This window comes from Falco cherrug, chromosome 7, assembly GCF_023634085.1.
Source record: "Falco cherrug isolate bFalChe1 chromosome 7, bFalChe1.pri, whole genome shotgun sequence".
In the NCBI taxonomy this organism is placed as follows: domain Eukaryota; kingdom Metazoa; phylum Chordata; class Aves; order Falconiformes; family Falconidae; genus Falco; species Falco cherrug.
The window spans coordinates 6,450,872-6,468,834 of record NC_073703.1 but is presented as its reverse complement, the minus strand read 5'-3'; the positions used below and the strand labels follow the sequence as shown (position 1 = coordinate 6,468,834).

The following is a 17,963-nucleotide window of genomic DNA, read 5'->3' as shown; positions in this document are numbered from 1 at the left end:
CACATGCACGGAGAGCATCCTGATGTGGGATGGAGGGCCACCTACATCGCGATGTCGTGATTGCGTCTCGGCAGCCGCAGGAGGAAGGTCTGCAGGGAGCCGCTGCGTGGGAAACCTGCCCGCTCCTTCTTGAACCTCCAGGTCTCCTCTTCCACAGAGTAGAGGAGCGTCAGCATCTTGTTGACAGTGTAGACGGTGTCTCCTCTGATGACGGCAGTGAAAAGGGCTCCTTTGCTGTTCAGGAACTGCCCGGGCAGCGCGGTCCACTGCCGTGATGTCAGGTTGAAGCAATCGATGACGCAACGCAAGAAGTCATCCGAGGGGCCATTGCGCATGATGTAGAGGTTGTCGCGGTGGGCCACCATGCAGTGCCCGTAGCTCTGGTGCCGCTTGAGCTCAGTGACGGGAAGCCACGTGTCTTGCTGGGTCTCATACTCATAGATGACAGTGGTATCCAGCGGCTTCCACAAGCAAACGAAGATCTGGCCCATGGCTTGGGCACAGGGTGCTGCCGCGCTCGGCTGTGGCAGGTCAGAGACGAATGTCCAGGTGCCGGAGGCCACGTCATACCGCTCCACGGACTTCAGTGAGATCTTCTCGTACTCCCCGCCAATAGCATAGAGGTAGCCCTCGTGGCCCACCAGCCTGACATCGTAGCGCAGCTGGTGAGGGCTGGGGAACTCGCTCCAGGTGTTGGTGTCGGCGTCGTAGCAGAAGCTGCTCTCCACCACCTGCTTGCTGGCCCCATAGACGCCACCCACGATGTAGATCTTATTATCCATGGTCGTCATGCCGGCTAGGAATGTGCTGGCACTCAGCGGAAGGCAGGAGAGCGTCCTCCATGTGTTGGTCTCCTCGTCCAGGTAGCAGATGGTCCTGGAGAGGTCCTCCAAGAACTCAAAGGTGGGTGTGTGGGCTCCTACTGCCACAAAGGTGCTGGGTAGGAGGGCTTCCACGTAGGCCAGCAGGTCAGTGGAGAGGCAGTCCAGGTACTCCTCCAGCTCAGCGTAGCTGTCCCTGATGTAGAGCGCGGCGCAGTGGAAGAGGTCCAGGAGGCCAAATATGGCGGCGGCTTGGTACAGCAGGATGCAGTTGTCGGAGTTGATGGAGTGGATCAAGTACTTGGCCAAGAGCTTCACCTGCAGGAAGGCAGCACACTCGACTGCCTGGAAGGTCTCCTCACTGCTGAGGATGGGCCTCTCACCCGCCAGCACCCGCAGCATGGCGAGGAACCCAGCCGCGCTCAGCTCCCCCAGCCCGATCTCCTCCTGCGTGCTCTCCCTCATGCCTGAGCGGAAGAGGGCACGGAAGTACTCGCTGCTCTCCACCAGCAAGGTCTTCTCCACCCAGAACGACTGCTCCTCCACCCGGATACGCACCCGCTCCGGGGGCCCTGCCGGGGAGCCTTCCTCCTCTGGGGTCATCCTCGCCCAGGGGCTCAGCGATGCTCCTCTGTGCCGTGCCCTGGCGCAGCCCCCTCCTGCCTCCTCCACGCTTCGATGCCGTTGCTGCGCTGCCCGGTGGCCGCCACGCCACTGCCTTGGAATATAAATACCTTCGGCTAAAGATAGCCGAGCTCGTGACAGGGGCCTTTCAAAGGCATCCGCCGCGCTCGGCTGCCCACGCGAAACACAGGCAGGGCTCTGGCGTCACCACCCGGCACAGGTCATGGTGGAGGTGCCTGGATCTATCACGACTCACCCCATGGAGGATGCCCAGCCACCCTAGGGGGAGACGGGTTTTGCTCTCCCTGCTCTCAGACATCCTTCTTGCCATGCCCTAAAGGGACAGTCCCCACCCCAGGAAGGGCAACACGTTTACAAGGCTGGGAAGAGCATGTTGACACTTCCCCCCCCCCCCCCCCCCCCCCCTTAAAAAGTGAGTTTTATGGTCACAGGGAGGTAACTGACATCAGCAAATCTCGGTGCCATCTGGTACAGCCGTGGGAAAGGGGCTTTGCTGGCCCCTGACCACAGGCAAGGAGAGATCTTTTAGGGGCTGTTCCTTTGCGACCCTCCCCAGGGAACCATCGAGCAACCCAGGCAACATCCGTCCTGCGCACAAGGAGCCATAAACCAGCCTGTCCTTCATCTGGGGATCTCGTGGTGAGGAAAGCAAAGTGCAGCGACCCCTTCTCACCAAAGAAGTCCCCTCTGGCCACAGAGCTCGCCCCACACCCCGTAACGCCTGGCTTCAGGCAGAGACGAGTCCCCTGTGACTCATGTAGAGGTTGATGGTGAAGTGTTACTTGGGGCACATCACTTGTTGGTGTGCTATTCACAGCTTTTTCTGGCAAGAAATCCCATTTTGCCTCTGCCGCAGGGATGCCAAGGAGGGCCAGCAACAGGGACTTACCCGGGGGGCTGCTCCCTGAGTCTCCCTGTTGCCACCTGCAGCTGGTGTTTAGTTTTGATGCAGAATTTCACCCGAGCAGCCCACCCTGTTGAAGCTATATTTTTTCCTCCCTCCGTAGCTTCTCATCCCAGCAGCTGGGAGTTCCCAGGGCACTGGATGACAGCAGAGCCATTGCTCCGGGATTGTGGCTCCAGTGGGTTCCCCACAAAATCCATTTAGGGGAGAAGGTGAGAGCTTTGCGCTTGTGTCACTGTATTGATCTTTACGGGTACCTCACTTAAAATACCCCATTTAGCTCCGATTGCTTTTAAGCATCCTTGACCTGTGTCCAAAGGGGGTCTGGGGGCCAGGGATCCTGTCAGAGGGGCTCTGCTTCCCACGGGGGAGTGATCCCCATCCTTCCCACCCCTGGGGCTTGCAGGGACTTACACACTCCCAGACTATTTTGGGAGGGTTTAAAAATATCCTGCCTGCATTAACGGGCAATAATCCCAATGGCGCAGCAGCCCTGCCTGGCCACGGAGCAGCCTTCACCCCCCAGCCCCGGCTATGGGCCCCCATAGAAACTCCTCAGGGCCAGCCCAGGGGCCGTATCCTGCTGTCCTGGGTGCTGAGCCCCATCCCAAATGGCTGTGATTGCTATGACAACGCTGACTTCAGCCTCCGCCACCTACTCGAGCTGGGAGCCCGCTGGGTGCCAGCTGATGGCTTGGTGCGGGCAGCGGTGAGTACTCCCCGGGCTCCCCTTTCCCCCTCGGGATTGTGCCTTTGGGGAGGAAAAAGGTTGTGGGTTTTTTTCACCCTGCAGAGCCTCTGCCAGCAGCAGAAGGTGTCTGTGCTTAAATGCGCCCGAGGGAGCCGGGCAAGCAGCGGGCAGGGTGGCTGTGCAGGCAGCATCGTTCCTGGGCACCGCTCCTGCCTGCGGGAGGTAGAATGAGTGCGGCGGCCTCAGCCAGGGCAGCGGGAGCAGGCTTTTGCTTGCTGGGGACGTGGCAAGGGGCTAGGGACACGGTGAGGTGGCCACAAAAGCGGAGGCGTGGTGGGTTTTGGGGCTGGGGGTCCGTGCCCCAAGCCCCAGGAGCTCGGGGGGCTGGCGTGGGCCGTGGCGGGGGGACCACCCTTGGGGTGGCGGGGGCAGCGTGGCCAGCCCTGCGCGGCAGCTTTCCTTACAAGGAGTTTGGCTGGGGCCCGAGCAGCCCTTGCCGCTCGCCTCCGCCTGCCTCATTCAGCGGCCGCCCCAGCAGCGCAGGGGCTGCTGCTCCCCCGGCCCCGGCCGCGGCCCCTGCGCACCCCGGCGAGCGCGGCAGCTTCTCCGTCAGCGGGTGCCAAGGTGGGAGGCTGCATTTCTCATCTCTCTGGGCTGCCAAGGGTGGGCAGGGGGCTGGGGTGCGTGTGCGTGTGCGTGTGTGTGTCCCTGCCTTTGCTTGAGCGGGGTGCTGGCTGCCGGCGTGGGATGGTGATGCTGGCTGCCCTGGCTCCAGGACGCACATGGAGGAGAACGGATCCCCCCCCCCCCCCCAGTGGTGCTGAGTCTCCCCTTCCCCTGGGCTGGGGCAGCCCACGAGCCAGGCGGTGAGGGGCGGTGAGGAGGTCCCCATCCGGCATGGCAGTGGGTGCCCCACGTCCCCCCCGGCTCTCTCCCGCAGGTCGGAGGATGTCGTCGATGTTTGGCAAACCCCGAGCCGGTGGTGAGCGGCTGCCCCAGAGCCCCCTCGCCGAGTGTAATGTGGCCATCCTGGGGTGCCGAGGGGCTGGCAAGTCAGGTGAGACGGGTGCCCTGCCGCCACGGGGATGGCCGGGCACTGGGGGGTGCTGGGTGCCGGTGCTGGGGGGGACACCCGCCTCACCCGCTTCTTTCACCTCCTGCAGCTCTGACCGTGAAGTTTCTAACCAAGAGGTTCATAAGCGAATATGACCCGAACTTAGGTAAGTCGCTTTCTCCAAAACTGGTGTTTGCCCCCAGTTGTCCCCCACAAGCTCCCATGGAGCACCCCTGCTCCCACATTTCCCACGAATATGGCATTTAAGGGGGAAAAAAAACCAACCCAAAATTACATGAAAAACAAGGGAAGGGCTGGATTCAACCCAAACCCGCCTGTAAAAACAGAGGTGAAAACAGTGCTCTCTCTGTGGGCATGTCCCACGGGGCGGCACGGCTCCTCACATCACCACAAAGAAACTAAAAGTTGAATTACTGGGGGTCCTTGGGCAGCATCTCATGCCTCCTACTCACTCCTGGGGGCATCAGGCAGGGGAGGGGCTGGGGCAGCGAGCGGGGGCCGCAGGGCAGGCAGCACTGGGGGCTGTGCTTTGCAGCAAGCAGTTCTGGGCATTTATTTTTTCCACTCGTTTAAGTAATTAATAACTATTTTCCTAGGCCTGACTCCAGTGTGCAGGGAAGAGCCATGAATGATTTATCAGGGACATTAGGGAGATATGGACCTTGTCCAGGAACTGACTCCAGCCTCTAATAACTCACTGACTCTTAAGAAAGAAGGATAAATCCTTTCCTCCTCAGATCTTTTTTGGGAATGTGGTTTTATCTTCCCATGTCAAAACCTTTCCGAAACGCATCTGTTAGGACCCGGGTGGGAGACGGCATCTTTCTCCCAGGGGAATGGCTCGGCGGCTCTCCCTGCCTGCCTCCTGCCAAAAGAAAGGGGTGCTGCTTTTGCCTGATTTATTGGGAAGCACCCCTGGTTCATCGCTTTATCTCGCTGGGCCGTGGCATGTAGATAAGGGCTGAGCCCTGGGCGCAGTGGCGGCCACGTCGGGCTCCTTCCCTCCCTCCTTGTCCCGCGGGAGCCCACACTTGCGGCATGCGCGGGGAAATGACTGCGCCTAGCTGGGCTTACCCAGCAGCGGCACTGCCAGTCCCCCAAATAGCATTGTTGGAGGAAGGAGCGAGGTGGAGGCATTGGTGGAAGATGCTCCTCACCAGGGGCTGAGATTTTTCCATGGTGTCCCAAGCAACCAGGGCTTTGCTTGGCTTTGGCGTAGGTGGGACGCCCCAGCCCTTCCTCACAACCACTCTTCTCCTTGCAGAGGACACCTACGCCTCAGAGGAGCTGGTGGACCAGCAGCCCGTGCTGCTGAAGGTGATGGACACTGCCGACCAGGTGAGGCACCGGGGCACAGCTGGTGCCAAACACCCGGTGTGACCCGGCTGGACCGCGGCTGGATCACAGCTCAGCTGCTCCTCTCACCCCCAGGACGGCCCGGGGAACTGTGAGCGCTACCTGCGCTGGGCCAGCGCCTTCCTCGTCGTCTACAGCATCGACGATAGGAAGAGCTTTGAGGGCTGCCAGCACTACCTGGAGGTCCTCGCCCTGCACGCGAGGGGCTGCCAGCGCCGCTGCCCTGTGCTCCTGTTGGGCAACAAGCTGGACATGGAGCAGTACAGGTACCAGGCGTGCGGCAAGGCTGTCTTTTCCCGGTGGGGGAGAGCTCACAGACACCTCCCCCCGCATCCCTCTAGCTGGGATGCAAAACCTAAATCTAAATTTTTTTGTGGTTATTTCTGCCCCCATTGGTATTTGCCATGTCCTCCCACATCTCCAAGGTTCCTGCTCTCCTGCCTGGGGGATGATGTGCTTATTTTGAGCCCACTGGTATTTTCAGCGGGATGTTTTTCGGCTGCGTGGTAAGGCAGCGTCACCGTCCCCGGGCAGGGCTTGAGCCTGCTCCAGCTCCTTGCTCCCCTCTGGACGTGCCTGCTCCCTGGAGCCCTTTCTCGCTCCGTCACTGCTGCCAGGACTGGATGTCCTCGGTATGTTTTTCTGGCCTTTTGTGCCACTCTGGGGCCGTGCTGAGTGTTGCTCCCACAGGTCCTTGAGTCACGTGTGTTGCTGAACCCCCCTGTGCTCCCAGCACAGAGGCTTCCCCCTCCCCACGGCCAGGACCTGCCGCCTCTTCTCCCCGCTTCCCAGTGTGCTGCCATCGCATGCAGCCCCCTGAATCCCTGGCACACGTCTCTGGCACGGAGGTTGCATGATCCCCCAGCAACCCGCATAGTCTGTTGCTCCAGGATTTTGGGAAAGGCAAAACTATTTTGGACCCACATCTTCCGCTTGTCGCAGGAGGAGGGATGAGCTGGTGCTGCCGCGGTGCTCCCTGGGAAGCAGGCATGGGATGCAGGGCCTGTTGCCCGCCGCCTGCACCCCTCGCTCCCCTTTTCGGGTGGTTGCAAGCGCCCCAAGGGATGCTGCACCCATCCCCTCCGCTCTCGCCAGGCAGGTGCCCGCAGCCGAAGGGATGTCCCTGGCAAGCAGGTTTGGGTGCCTCTTCTACGAGGTGTCGGCATGCCAGGACTTCGTAGGTGTGCAGCATGTCTTCCACGAAGCCGTGCGGGAGGTGCGGCGCCAGGCAGAGTGGAGCTTGCCTGTCCAGCCACTATTCATCACTGAGGAGCGTCCCTGTCCGTCGGTGGCCACGCCAGTGGTCCTGCCCACCCGCCACAGCCTGGCCAGCTGCACCTTCAACACTCTCTCCACCGTCAACTACAAGGAGATCCCCTCGGTGGCCCAGGCCAAGCTGGTCACTGTCAAGTCCTCACGGGCTCAGAGCAAGAGGAAAGCTCCCACGCTCACCTTGCTGAAAGGCTTCAAGATATTTTAGGACACGTCCCTGCGGGCTGTGGAGGGGGTGGTGAGAGACCCCCATCCTCTTGGTTCTGTAAGGGCTGAGACCATCCATGACAGACTCACGGGCACTGCAGCAGCTGCTGGTGGAGAGCGGCCCCGGTCTCTGTGCCAGGGCAAAGCCTGCGGTGGCAGTTTGGCAAGCAGGCTTGGTGCCGAGAGCCTGAAATTGGCTGTGGCACCACTCTGCCTGCCCCCACCCTGGTTCTCACCCGCCCTGGCCGAGCGCTGCCGTGCTATTTGCAGCCTGTCCTGCCACTGGCATCGGGGGCGAGCCCAGATTTCTGGGTGGATTTGGGCAGTTCCTGGAGCAGCCAGAGCTGTGGGCACCACCAGGAGGATGAGGGTTGGGTGCCTGGAGCACAGCAATGGGAGCCCAGGAAGGGGGAACTAATCAAGCACGGAGGCACCCATCTCGTTTGTCTCCCAGTTCCCCTGACTGAGCAGTGAGTGAGAGGAATTCTTATCTTTCTTTAATCTGAACAAGAAAGGTGCAGACATTGTTTCAGCCAACTAAAGGCCTCAGGTGTCCTGAAACCAATTTCCATGCATCAAAGTAAGTCGTACCAAAATAGCTGGGTTTTTAATCACCTTTTTACACTATAGCGTTCCTTTTCAAAGGCTTTGTTAGGAAGGAGGCTCCACTGACAAGGACACACTCTGAAAAGCCTTTGTTCAAAAGACTGTTGTATTTCCAAAAAGATCTTTAATTATTTCATGCCTTCTACGTGTGCCCAGGGAAGGGTGTGAAGTGAATCCCAAAGCAGGGCAGGCTCTACCTGTGCCCAAGCCAGCGCCAAGGGCTGTGTGTGTGGTTTCATTTGCTCTATCAGGTTAAATGTTCTACTTCTCCCTGGAGTTGCAGTTACTCTGCAGAGTAAAATATCCACGTGTATATTTGTACATATATATAAATATATATATATATGACCTTACTCATAGAGAGATATTCAATGTGGGATTTCGATCAACCACTTTGGAAAGTATTTTAATAAAGACAATTTCTGCAAAGAACAAAAGTGCCTCCGCTTCAGTGTGGCTGTTTTCTTGATGGGACATGAGGGCGCATTCTCTGGCTGACCGCAGCGTGAGCCTCCCACTTCCCACCTCCCACCCGGCTGGTCTCCCACCTGGTTGCGGCAGAGGCAGGTGGCATCCGAGGGAGGGAGTGAAGCTAGCACAGGAGAGAAGGCTGGAGGTAGCCAGGAGCTGTGGGTAAAGACCAGCCACCCAGGAGCTGAAACGGGGGAGGCACAGGTTTGCCTCGAGTCCAGAGCTACTCCTACTGGTGCAGCTCTGCTGCTTCCTTCTTTTTCTCTCGTTTCGCCAGGCTAAACTGTGTTTTTAAACCTCCATCACTATGAATAGAGACATCCTGATATGTTCCTTAGGGCCTAAATGGTTTGACTTCAGCTGCTGTTATACGGCATCCTCAGACCTCTCTGTGTACAGAGACGTGACGGTCCCGTCCTTCCACTGGACCATCACTTCTCCTGATCTCTGCTCCTGAGGCACTGGCTCCTGCTTTTGCAGCTCGGCGGGGCTGTATTCCTGCACAGGCATCAGGGCTTGCTTGGCCTCCAGCTCCGCCTGCTGCGCAGTTTGCACTGCTTCTCTATACATTCTCTTCCTTTTTCTGCAGGGAAGGCATGGAAAGGAAATGCAGCATGAAGCAGCAAGCCCGGCCCACCCCTGGGGGCAAGTTCCTACCCCTGGCGATGGTTACATCCACCTCCTCACACCTTGGCCCTGGGAACACGTGAGCTGCTTACGTGCAAACCCTGCCAGCTGCACTGTCGTGTAAGTGATCTGAAGCGTCTGGGTACACGCAGCTGTGGGGTTTGCCCTCGGAGAACACACAGCGCCCAACGCGAGGCTGGAACACCCAGCAAGCCATTGCTAAAATGACAGCATGGCAGAGACTGATAACCTTAGCTCTTTCTCTCATTTTAAGATGAAAGCTCTGACCCAGATGTAAGTTTTCATGCTGTAGAAAACCGCGAGTTGCTCCTCAGCCGCAGGGTTGTTGTGCAGCAGCACAGCCCAGGGGAATATCGTGGGAAGGCAAACAGGGAAAGGCTGGGGAGTTGTCCTCCAGAGCCCCTGTACTTATTGGAGAGCATCTCACACTGCACATTTAATGTCACTTCCCTCCCAACAGCCCTGTCGGGCTGGGCAGAGCTGTTGCAGATACTCTACTGGTGAGGATCCACGGCCCAGAGAAGTGGCAACACATGGGGACAGCAGGGAGTCAGGCAAGGTTTTACAACGAAGCATTGTTCAAAGGGAGTTTGTCTTTGCTCTTTTCCCCATCACTCAGGGCTTGTCCTGCTCTACATCTCAGCATGCTGCCCTGCCCTGCCAAACCCACGTCTGTCTGCTTGGGCTGGGGGTGGGGGTGGGGGTGGGGTGGGGTGTTCAGCACACCATCACGCACCAAACGACCCCCAAATTTTCCCGTCTCACCTGTTTCGCACAATGTTAATGGCCAGAAGGACAAGACCCAAAATCATGGCCACAAAGGAAAGCGCGAGGATGGAGTAATTCCACGTTGATGCTGGGGGAAAGCAAAGAGGCAGCGTTAGCATGCGCAGAGCAGTGTGACCTGCAGAACCCAGCCAGGTGTTTTCTGAGGATGCCCAAGCTCAGAGTGCTGTGGCTGGGCCACAGGATAAGGGCAGAGGCACTGGTATCCAGCTCCACACTCAGAGCAGAGCACCCATGTCACATTTTTTGGGATAACCTCAGGCGACCCTCCCTCCCTGGGCAGGCGACTTGCACAACTGCTTTCTGCTGCTCACAGCCCCCTGCCTTGGGCTCTGTATGGCTCACGCTGACGCCAGCTGCCACGCATGGCTTTTCAACCTTGCCCGAGAGCTGTGAGCGGCTGTGCCCGAGGGTGGGAACAAGGCTGAGAGCTGCAGCATCCCACCATGAGAACTGCTAGAAAAGGTCCCCCTCCCCGTCTCTGCAGCCCTTCTCACTGCTGCCACACCCAGGCAGGTAGACTTTGCCTTTGAACACCAGCTGGGGTGCGCAGCACAGAGGGCAGCCGATGCTCTGTCCTTGATTTTTGTGGCTTTGAAGTTGATCATCGTGGCACTGACCTGCTCATATCAATCTGCTCCCTCCACCCTGCCAAAATCACTGGTCATCCCAGACCTTTGCTCTCTTGGCAGGCTATGCCTGGAAAGAGGCTGAATCCCTCTCTGAGAGGAGATGCTATCTCAGCAAAGCCTCGTGCCTGCCTTCACCTGTGGCCTGCTTCTTCTGGAGGCAAGACTGAGGGTTTATGTATCTGGGGTAAATCACCTCCTTGGGTAATTCCCTCCATCATGTCCATTAGGCAGGAGGGTTAACAGCCAAGGACCGCATACCTCTATTTCAACTCTCAACCCAGGAACATCAACAGGACTTACGGTCTTCTCTGCGGAAGAACCAGAGCAGCTCCTCCAGCTCTTCTTGATCTATACCCAGTGCAAGAGTCACATTCCCTGCTGTGTGGTCATACATGTGTGTGCTGGCAAGGGCTGCAAAGAAGTAGCTGTCTTGCTCTGCCTTGGCTGTGGAGGAAAAGAGCAGAAAGATCAAATGGTCACTCGCTGCAATACTTCAGGCTAGAAATGGCCTTCTCCTCGGCTCCAGGGCTGCCCAGCACATCTCTCCAAGCAGGCAGAATGCAGCCGTGAGGGCACAGCCTTATCTCATGCACTGAGAAGTGGAAAGCATTTCTGCCTCACACTGCAGATGCCGTTATGGTGGGGCACCCAGGGCTGGAAAGACCCCAGGGCACTGACTGTGCCTTTCTGCATTCCCCAGCGGTGTGTGTGCATGTACCACTGGTCCCAGGGTGCGTAGCATTTACCTGGTTTCTCCTCACACACGCTCCTGTCTGCAACATCTTGCCATTGGGCCTTAAGGCCTCTCACATTGTTGAGAGTGACTCCTTTCCTCTTTGCCACCAGGTAGCCCTGGCTGCTGCCCACAGGAGAGAGCAGCGAATTCGAGCAGTCCCAGCTCATGTAGTCTGCGCTGTCGCAGAAACTTGTCTGCACTCTGTCAGCCCCAACCACAGAGAGGCAGCTCTGCGTGCCATGATTCATCAAAGAATCGCCTTGCCAAGACCAGTCCTGGAAATCTGACTCTGGATTACAGTCCTCCAGCAATACATGCCCATTCATCGGGCTGGCTTGTAAACACAGCTTGACGTTAGCGTTTTTCATCAGAAAAGCTTCAGTGCCTGCAAAGAAACGAGCATATGAGATGGTCACCCCCTAAGGATGGGACATATATGCATACCAAGTGTATAGGGCAGATGGGAATGACACTGAGCTCTGGCACTGGGAAATCAACGCAGGGCAAAAGGCATTCAAGAGGCAAACTGCCTGCAGTCCAGCTGCTCTTTGCCAAGGCTGCTGGGCTTGTAGCTTTCCCTAACCCACACCTCTCAGCAAACATGGCTCAAGCACATCCTTTTGGGTGGGTTCTGGGAAGCCCAGTTAGACCATCCTTGCAACTGGTGCTGAGCTCCGGCTGAAGCTGTATCTGTATCTGTTCCCCAGAAAAAGATGGTGAGCTCCTCTCCTAGACTTGAGCTCTGCTAGGTCCCTTGGTGGGCTGGCAGCTGTCAGCTCACAGCGCCACACAGCCTGACCCACGCTTAGCCGCTTCCTGCTGTTCACGGGAGGTGGGAGGCTGCTCTCCTGGTTTGTTCGAAGAGGCAAAGGCTCAGACCCTTTGGTGGGCCTCACTGCTGGCTTCTGCTTTCCCTCTGGGAACAGACATGCTGATGTCCTGCTCCAGCTGGATGAACTAGACACTGTCTCCAATGTCTCTGTTTCTGGGGAACCACAGGGGAAGGTTTTGGGGCTCGGGTATTTCTAGTTTGGTTGTCTAACCTTAAAGCGTCAGCTGAAACATCCCTGTGCACAGCATTGGTGTGGAGAGGCCCAACAGACATTGATATTGGGTTTAAAAAAACCCAAATCCCCATAAGTCAGGTGTCTTCCTTGGTGTCAAAAAGATGGCAACAGTGCTGGAAGCACAGTCTTAGGGTGAAACTTTCCCCATGGTTGAGAGTGCTATATACTGAGGAAAATGGGTCCCAGGAGAGGAAGAAACCATATTCCCAAAAAGTTTAGGTCTTGAATGCGTGTCTTTGCCATAATGCTATCTGTATGTGTTTTCCCTCAGCCAGTGAGGTGTTCATAAGGTCATACAACAATGATGGAAACTCTTGCACATCTAGCTCCCATGAACCTGCCTTGCAGACAATGTCTTGCTGTATCCCCTGCTGAGCCTGGTGTGGGTCAGAGCCTGTGAAGAGGCACAGACTCAGCATGTGTGACCTGCTTCACCAACACCATTATCCTCTAAGCCAAGACTCTACCTTGCAGCAGCAAAAATGAGATTATCCAGAAGAACTTCATATTTGTATGTGCAGCTGGGATGGATCACGTCTTCACCAGTATTTCTTCAGTGCACAAGTGCCTGGAAAAGAGAGATGAGAGGTAAGGGATAACCTCAAAGCATCCTTTGCTAGCACAGTGCCACTGGTTTTATCACTAGGAGCACTGAAAGTTACACGAGTTATTACTGAGAGGGACTGGAGACAGCAGGCCAGCATGTTTCTGCTCTGGTGTCTACAGCAGCTGAATGGAGGCAAAACCACAAGTGGAAGCGATGATCTTTTAAACAACTCAATTCCCTTCTCTGCTCCAGCTTTGTACTCAGAGAGGGGACCTGATGTACCGCTGCAGCTGTGGCATCTGTTTTCTTCTGTGAACATGAGTCTGAGCTGCCAGGACAGGGTGCAGACATCCTGGGAGCCACTGAGGTGACAGCAGAGTGGGTCTGGCACAGGGTCTGCTGCCTGGGGCTGGAAGCCTTGCCTAGGTGACCCCGTGCAGATGTGAGCCTAGCTGCTGCAAGCCAGCCTCTCCCCAACTAACCTTGCTGCTTCCCTCCTTGCTCCCCCACCACAGTCCTTAAGGAATACATACTCTGTGACTACCTGCTACCAATCCTTGTATGGCAGAATAAGGGTGTGGAGATGATGAAGGGCTCAGCCCAAACAGGAGGAAAAGCCAGCTTGTCGTTGAGGCAAAGGTATCTCCCATCCCTCAGGGAAGCAGAAAGCTCCTCCTTGAGCTTTAGTCTCTTATTTGTCAGTGGCATCAATCTGGCTTTTATGGCTGTTTGTCCAATTCAGTTCTTCAGCCTCCTTTGGAGGGACCTGACCTAAGCAGAAGGTTCCCATCTGTCCACTGTGAGTTACTTTGAGATGGTTAGGTGGCTCTCCCCAGCCCACTGCTCTGCCTCTGCTCACCGGCCTCACCTGAATCGTCACCCACTCGCAGGTGAATGACACAACATTTGTGTCCCTCAGACATGCTGGCCCCACAGGTCATTACTTATTATGTGAGGACTTAAGACTTTTATGACTGATACTCTCAACTTTTACCTGCCTTGGTAGCATCGCCTGACACTGTCTGAAACTGTTTGCTGGAAATCACTCACAAGCACGTTCCAACATGCCGGTTGTGTCAACAATGCTGCTGCTGACTCCTCTGGGAAGCACTTGTCCTACTGGTTATAGACCTAATGATTGCTACTATTTCCGCTTCCCCCCCCCCGCCCCTTCTCAATGTCTTCATAATTCAAAGTTCACATTTTATAGCCAACTAGGCATTCAGGCTTGCTCCCTGCTGCCAGAAAACCACTTGTTAGCAGTTCTTTGAGGATGAGACTCTCAAATACATGATCCACTTTGGCTCTGTACTTCAGAAAATATGGCTAAAGCTACTCCCTGCAGTTGGGTATGCCAATTACCTTACCGACCAGGTAACCTTTAGCTTATTCACATGGATCACTCCTCAGAAAGGAGGAAATAAAGTCTTGGTGCCGATGAAATCAAGTTATAAGTCTGCTACACCCTAATAAGAAGTGAATGTGTTAAATCTTGCTGTGCAAGGCTTCTGTCTAATCATTTGCTCAAACAGGAATATTTGACATGCATGTTGCTGATTTTCTCCTAAGGTGTTTCATAACTTGTGGGCCACCTCCTGGTGTCCACACCAAAGCTGCCATGCACAGCAGGGGTGCTAGAAAGCTGCTAGAAGTACTTCACTACTTTATAAAGCAGTGACCACCAAATCTCCCCCAGATGCAGGAAGCTGGATCTTCTCAGGTAAAATACAGTAGCAGAGTGGATATTTACCATGCATTAACAGGAAATTTAGGTAAAAGAGTTTAAGGGAAACTCCCGTTATTTTAAAGATCTTCTACATCTACATCAAACTGGTTTGGAAGTTTCATTCATCAAAGCTACAAAACAGTGTTCTTAGGCCAGTGTATCTACCCCAGTAGAGAGCCTGAGCAGGTCCAGAACACTGCCTGTACCACCAGTTTCCCCAGTAAGGAAACACTGAGTCCCACAGTTGGGCTGAACACGCTCTGGAGAGTTTGGATCTTCCAGCCTAAAAGATTTTTAAAGACATCTCCTCCAGCTTCCCCCACACAGCTGCTCTGCCCCACTGCCCACATCCCAGCATGGGTGAGCGCTGCTCCACCAAACAAGCTGAGAGAGTGTGGGTGATGTCTTCTCTGTTGCTCTCCCAGCCACACATCTCAGCAGTCACTCTGGCTGCTGTTGGATGGGGGTGAGCCCTTAGATCCAGGCCTTTGACAACTCTTAGACTTTGGTCTCCTACCCTCTGAAGACACCTAAGACCCTTCTGAGGTTGCTTCCCAGCTTGGGTACAACATGGGAAGCTCAAATGAGAGAAAGCTCATGCATTTTATGCTTGTATGGAAAGGAGGCCAGCATCTTCAAAGGAAACATTTTACCAGTGTTATTTTCATCTGAAAAAAATTTTCATTTCTTTCTTTTTGCAAATGGGATATTCATATCAAAAGCTGCACAACTTGTATGCTGCATGTACTTCAGAAACAAAGAGTCACTCACCAGTGCTGTCTCAAATCCTCCTGTTCAAAACCAGGATCTGTGATCGTTGGTGGCATCCAATGAAATCTCAAGAAAATATAGAAAAATGGCAAGTGATTGCTTTTTGCTCGACATATTGATCATGGCACTTAAATGGTAAAATCCTTCCTCACTATGGAAGCCCTTGGAGATCTGAGACCCATCACACACACAAGGCAGAGCTGAGGGATCGGTGCTCCAAGTTGGCATAACCCAGCAAGGGGCCTGTCCTGTGTGGGAGCACACACGTCCCCAGCAGCATGTGGACTCTTTCCAGCCAGGGCACAGCACGTGGTGCTGTGAAACCACCATGTGCCCTGTATGTTGGTTTTTATCAGGTCTAATATTCACAGTTGCTTACTAAGCCAGATGTTGCCCTCACTCTGCAAATGAGAAGTCTTGAGATACTGTATTGATACAAGTAAAGATGGGGAAAAAAGTTTTCTGGGAAGACCATCAAGTACAGCTTCTGTTAAAATGATAATGTCCCTCTGGACTGCCTACTCCATATTCACTACACAATACGGGACGATGCACCTACAACATCCAGTCTTTGTAAAATAGTGTCCTCTTGTCATCCAGACTCTGTCTCTGGTGGTTACCTTAACTGATTGAGTTGAAATGTGTCAGTTATTCCAAATACATTACAGAAGTGGGATGCCCAGTCTTTGAGATTGACAGAAGATACACAATGGCACACCATGAAGATACAAATGGATGGATTGGTTTATACAGGTACATTAAGGACTCAGTTCAATTGAGGAACACAAGAAAAACAATTAATATTTAAAATACTAAAGTACAAAAGCAGTCTGTACTATTTTTTAACCTTTGTAAAGTTAAAAGTTAATGAACAAATCTGAGTTGTATTAAATCTTTTCCTTTGATTGCTTTCCAGACTGTTTACATGCAGGAGTTACCCCAGCCTGCTTCTTACTTGCCATTCACTCTCTCCTTAAACAAATGACATAGCCTTCACTTAAAATTTCCCAGAATTCCAGCTTTCTAACGGAAATAAATAAATAAGCCTTTCTTTACAGATAGCTATAAATTAACCCACCAGCTAGCGCAGCAGGAATGTCCGTTAATCTCCGCTAACTCACCAGAAACATGCAGTTCCCAGCAGAGGAAGCTACATTTCTTCAAGCCCTGCTGTCTGAAGACATCTCCTCCGAGCTCTCGTCAGCCCCTTACTATGGTGACAAAGTTGCCTTTCCTCCTATTTTGGTATGCTATGAGCTGTGATTCATTCTGCTCCTGAGTCATGTGTGAATGCTAGTCCAACAGGTGAAGTTCACTCCAGCCCCTGAAAAAAACACACCTCCTTAGTGGGTCGATTACGGTATGAGGTGAATGACCTTTCTGCAAAGTATGAGCTGTAGGAACGTCCCGCTTATTTGCTCAAGCTATTGGCACAATCAGTATTAACAGAGCACACCAAACAGAATGACAGTAATAAGTTACTCTGGGATTAACATAAACGATAACGTTCACTCTGCCTGGCTCGCTCCTTGTTGCAAAAAGGAAGCATGTACTGATAAAGCAAATATTAGCCCCCCGCCTTTTTTTTTTTAATTGTTATTCTAAGGCTCTGAGAGCACCTCACAAGAGCAATTGACTTTGCAGGCAAAGCACAAAGCACTCATCAGAGATTCTGCCATCCCTTTTTTACAGGTACTGACAACAGCTGGCCAAGTGAATAGACTGCTAAGAGGCTTTGCAGTGTCACAAGACTGATGTGCTGCCTTTTTGTGCCAGCCACATTTGGAAAGAATTCCTCCTCCCTGAACTAGCTGATCCATGGATGGAGCTGCGTACTGCAAAGCAAGTGAGATACTTCTCAGTGATGGGTTTGGAGCACATAGCTAGCACTGCTTAGCTTAGACTTAATTGGAGATGAGCGCAGTAATCTTATGTTCTTTCTGTTGTTGGTGTTTTCCAGCTTGAAATAAAGCATCTTTGGCATTGAAGCCAAGGTGCTTCCAGTGCAATTGATCCTTTGAATCCCATCTCACAGCTGATTCAGAGCTTCCTCTGGCTGCCCCTGTGATATTTCACCCAGCAGACACGCACACTCGCCAAACAGAGATGTTTCACTGTTGAGCGTTAGCCTGGCAGCAAGGGGATGGGAGCTCACGCTCAGAAACACATCCTCCAGGCAACAAGAGCTCCTCTCTGCTGGGGGAGGCAGGTCAAGCCAGGACATCACACCATGCTGTAAATTGGGCTGTCTTTCCTCCTCATTTCGAGTTGGATCATTTGAAAAGTGTCATCACACTAGGGAACGCTTTTCTTCAGTGTCCTTGTGACCCTTCCATTGCCAGGGAAGGGGTTTCAGTGACAGGTCAGCAAGCAGTCTCGCAGCTTACACAACCAAATCCTCTGGCTCACTGCCTTTGAGAAAGATGCAAAGGAAATGCCTGGCTCCTGTAGTGCAGTCTCTGAGTAGAGGGAAGGACATATTAGCCATGGTTAAGAGGTGACTGTGACAGGAGGAGGGTGAGTGCAAAGCCACAGAAGGTCCTTTTTAATCCCAATTTCCTATATAGCTTGAATTACGTATCTATATTTTAATTAAGAAAATACATATAAATTTCCCCAGCTGCTGTGCAGAAGCTGGGCATAACAGCGTAACCCACAATTCCCTAAACTGAAGCCTCTGAAACCAGGTGGGGAAACCTGATCAGAGGAGACAGAGTGACTATAGCCCCTGGGACGTCACGGGAACCTCTGCAGCTCTGCAGTGCCCATCTGGCTCCTGCCCTGCCTTTGGGCTGTTTGAGGAAGAGGTGTCCAACAGCTCCTCCTGTATGGGAGACCCCCAAACCCCTCATGCAGCCCTTGCAAGTCCAGTGTCCCACAGCCAGTGGTGCAGTGATGGGCTACTTCCACTTGCCTCCCTGGGGTGGAGCAGTGTGAGTCAGGGACAAGCCTTAGGGCACCAGCACAGTGGCTCCTATTTCACCCCCAATAACCCCCCAAAA

The 17,963-nt window shown here is 54.1% G+C and overlaps 3 protein-coding genes across 5 annotated transcripts; 1 reads left to right on the top strand and 2 right to left on the bottom strand.

The window, feature by feature from the left end:
• Positions 1 to 41: 41 nt before the first annotated feature.
• On the bottom strand, positions 42 to 1,829 carry KBTBD13 (kelch repeat and BTB domain containing 13). The gene has a single exon (XM_005435596.3). The coding sequence runs from the start codon at positions 1,422 to 1,424 to the stop codon at positions 42 to 44; it is 1,383 nt and encodes a 460-aa protein (XP_005435653.2). The 5' UTR covers positions 1,425 to 1,829.
• A 979-nt stretch (positions 1,830 to 2,808) lies between these two features.
• RASL12 (RAS like family 12) lies at positions 2,809 to 8,168 on the top strand. 3 transcript variants are annotated; one of them, XM_055716818.1, is made up of 6 exons: positions 2,809 to 3,079; positions 4,002 to 4,118; positions 4,225 to 4,281; positions 5,401 to 5,474; positions 5,568 to 5,758; positions 6,588 to 8,168. In XM_055716818.1, the coding sequence occupies exons 2-6, from the start codon at positions 4,010 to 4,012 to the stop codon at positions 6,970 to 6,972; spliced, it is 816 nt and encodes a 271-aa protein (XP_055572793.1). In that variant the 5' UTR covers positions 2,809 to 3,079; positions 4,002 to 4,009; the 3' UTR covers positions 6,973 to 8,168. The 3 variants fall into 3 exon arrangements, with proteins under 3 accessions (XP_055572793.1, XP_055572792.1, XP_005435654.3); XM_055716817.1 differs by lacking the exon at positions 2,809 to 3,079 and adding an exon at positions 3,469 to 3,685; XM_005435597.3 differs by lacking the exon at positions 2,809 to 3,079 and having other exon boundaries at positions 3,692 to 4,118.
• On the bottom strand, positions 7,957 to 16,282 carry SLC51B (solute carrier family 51 subunit beta). Its single transcript, XM_027800220.2, has 7 exons — positions 16,083 to 16,282; positions 14,962 to 15,027; positions 12,385 to 12,485; positions 10,861 to 11,235; positions 10,415 to 10,558; positions 9,462 to 9,552; positions 7,957 to 8,631 (listed from the first exon to the last, which is right to left on the bottom strand). Exons 3-7 carry the CDS (start codon positions 12,422 to 12,424, stop codon positions 8,415 to 8,417), a joined length of 867 nt encoding a protein of 288 aa, XP_027656021.2. The 5' UTR covers positions 12,425 to 12,485; positions 14,962 to 15,027; positions 16,083 to 16,282; the 3' UTR covers positions 7,957 to 8,414.
• Positions 16,283 to 17,963: the final 1,681 nt, after the last annotated feature.

Excerpts from the sequence above, each read along its gene's own strand:
- KBTBD13 (XM_005435596.3), bottom strand. The coding sequence starts at position 1,424 with ATGACCCCAGAGGAGGAAGGCTCCCCGGCAGGGCCCCCGGAGCGGGTG.
- RASL12 (XM_005435597.3), top strand. The coding sequence starts at position 3,959 with ATGGCAGTGGGTGCCCCACGTCCCCCCCGGCTCTCTCCCGCAGGTCGG. Across the intron at positions 4,282-5,400 it reads CGAATATGACCCGAACTTAG|AGGACACCTACGCCTCAGAG; the intron begins GTAAGTCGCTTT and ends TTCTCCTTGCAG. Across the intron at positions 5,475-5,567 it reads TGATGGACACTGCCGACCAG|GACGGCCCGGGGAACTGTGA; the intron begins GTGAGGCACCGG and ends TCTCACCCCCAG.
- SLC51B (XM_027800220.2), bottom strand. The coding sequence starts at position 12,424 with ATGAAGTTCTTCTGGATAATCTCATTTTTGCTGCTGCAAG. Across the intron at positions 9,553-10,414 it reads GTTCTTCCGCAGAGAAGACC|CATCAACGTGGAATTACTCC; the intron begins GTAAGTCCTGTT and ends GCTTTCCCCCAG. Across the intron at positions 8,632-9,461 it reads ATTAACATTGTGCGAAACAG|AAAAAGGAAGAGAATGTATA; the intron begins GTGAGACGGGAA and ends CCTTCCCTGCAG.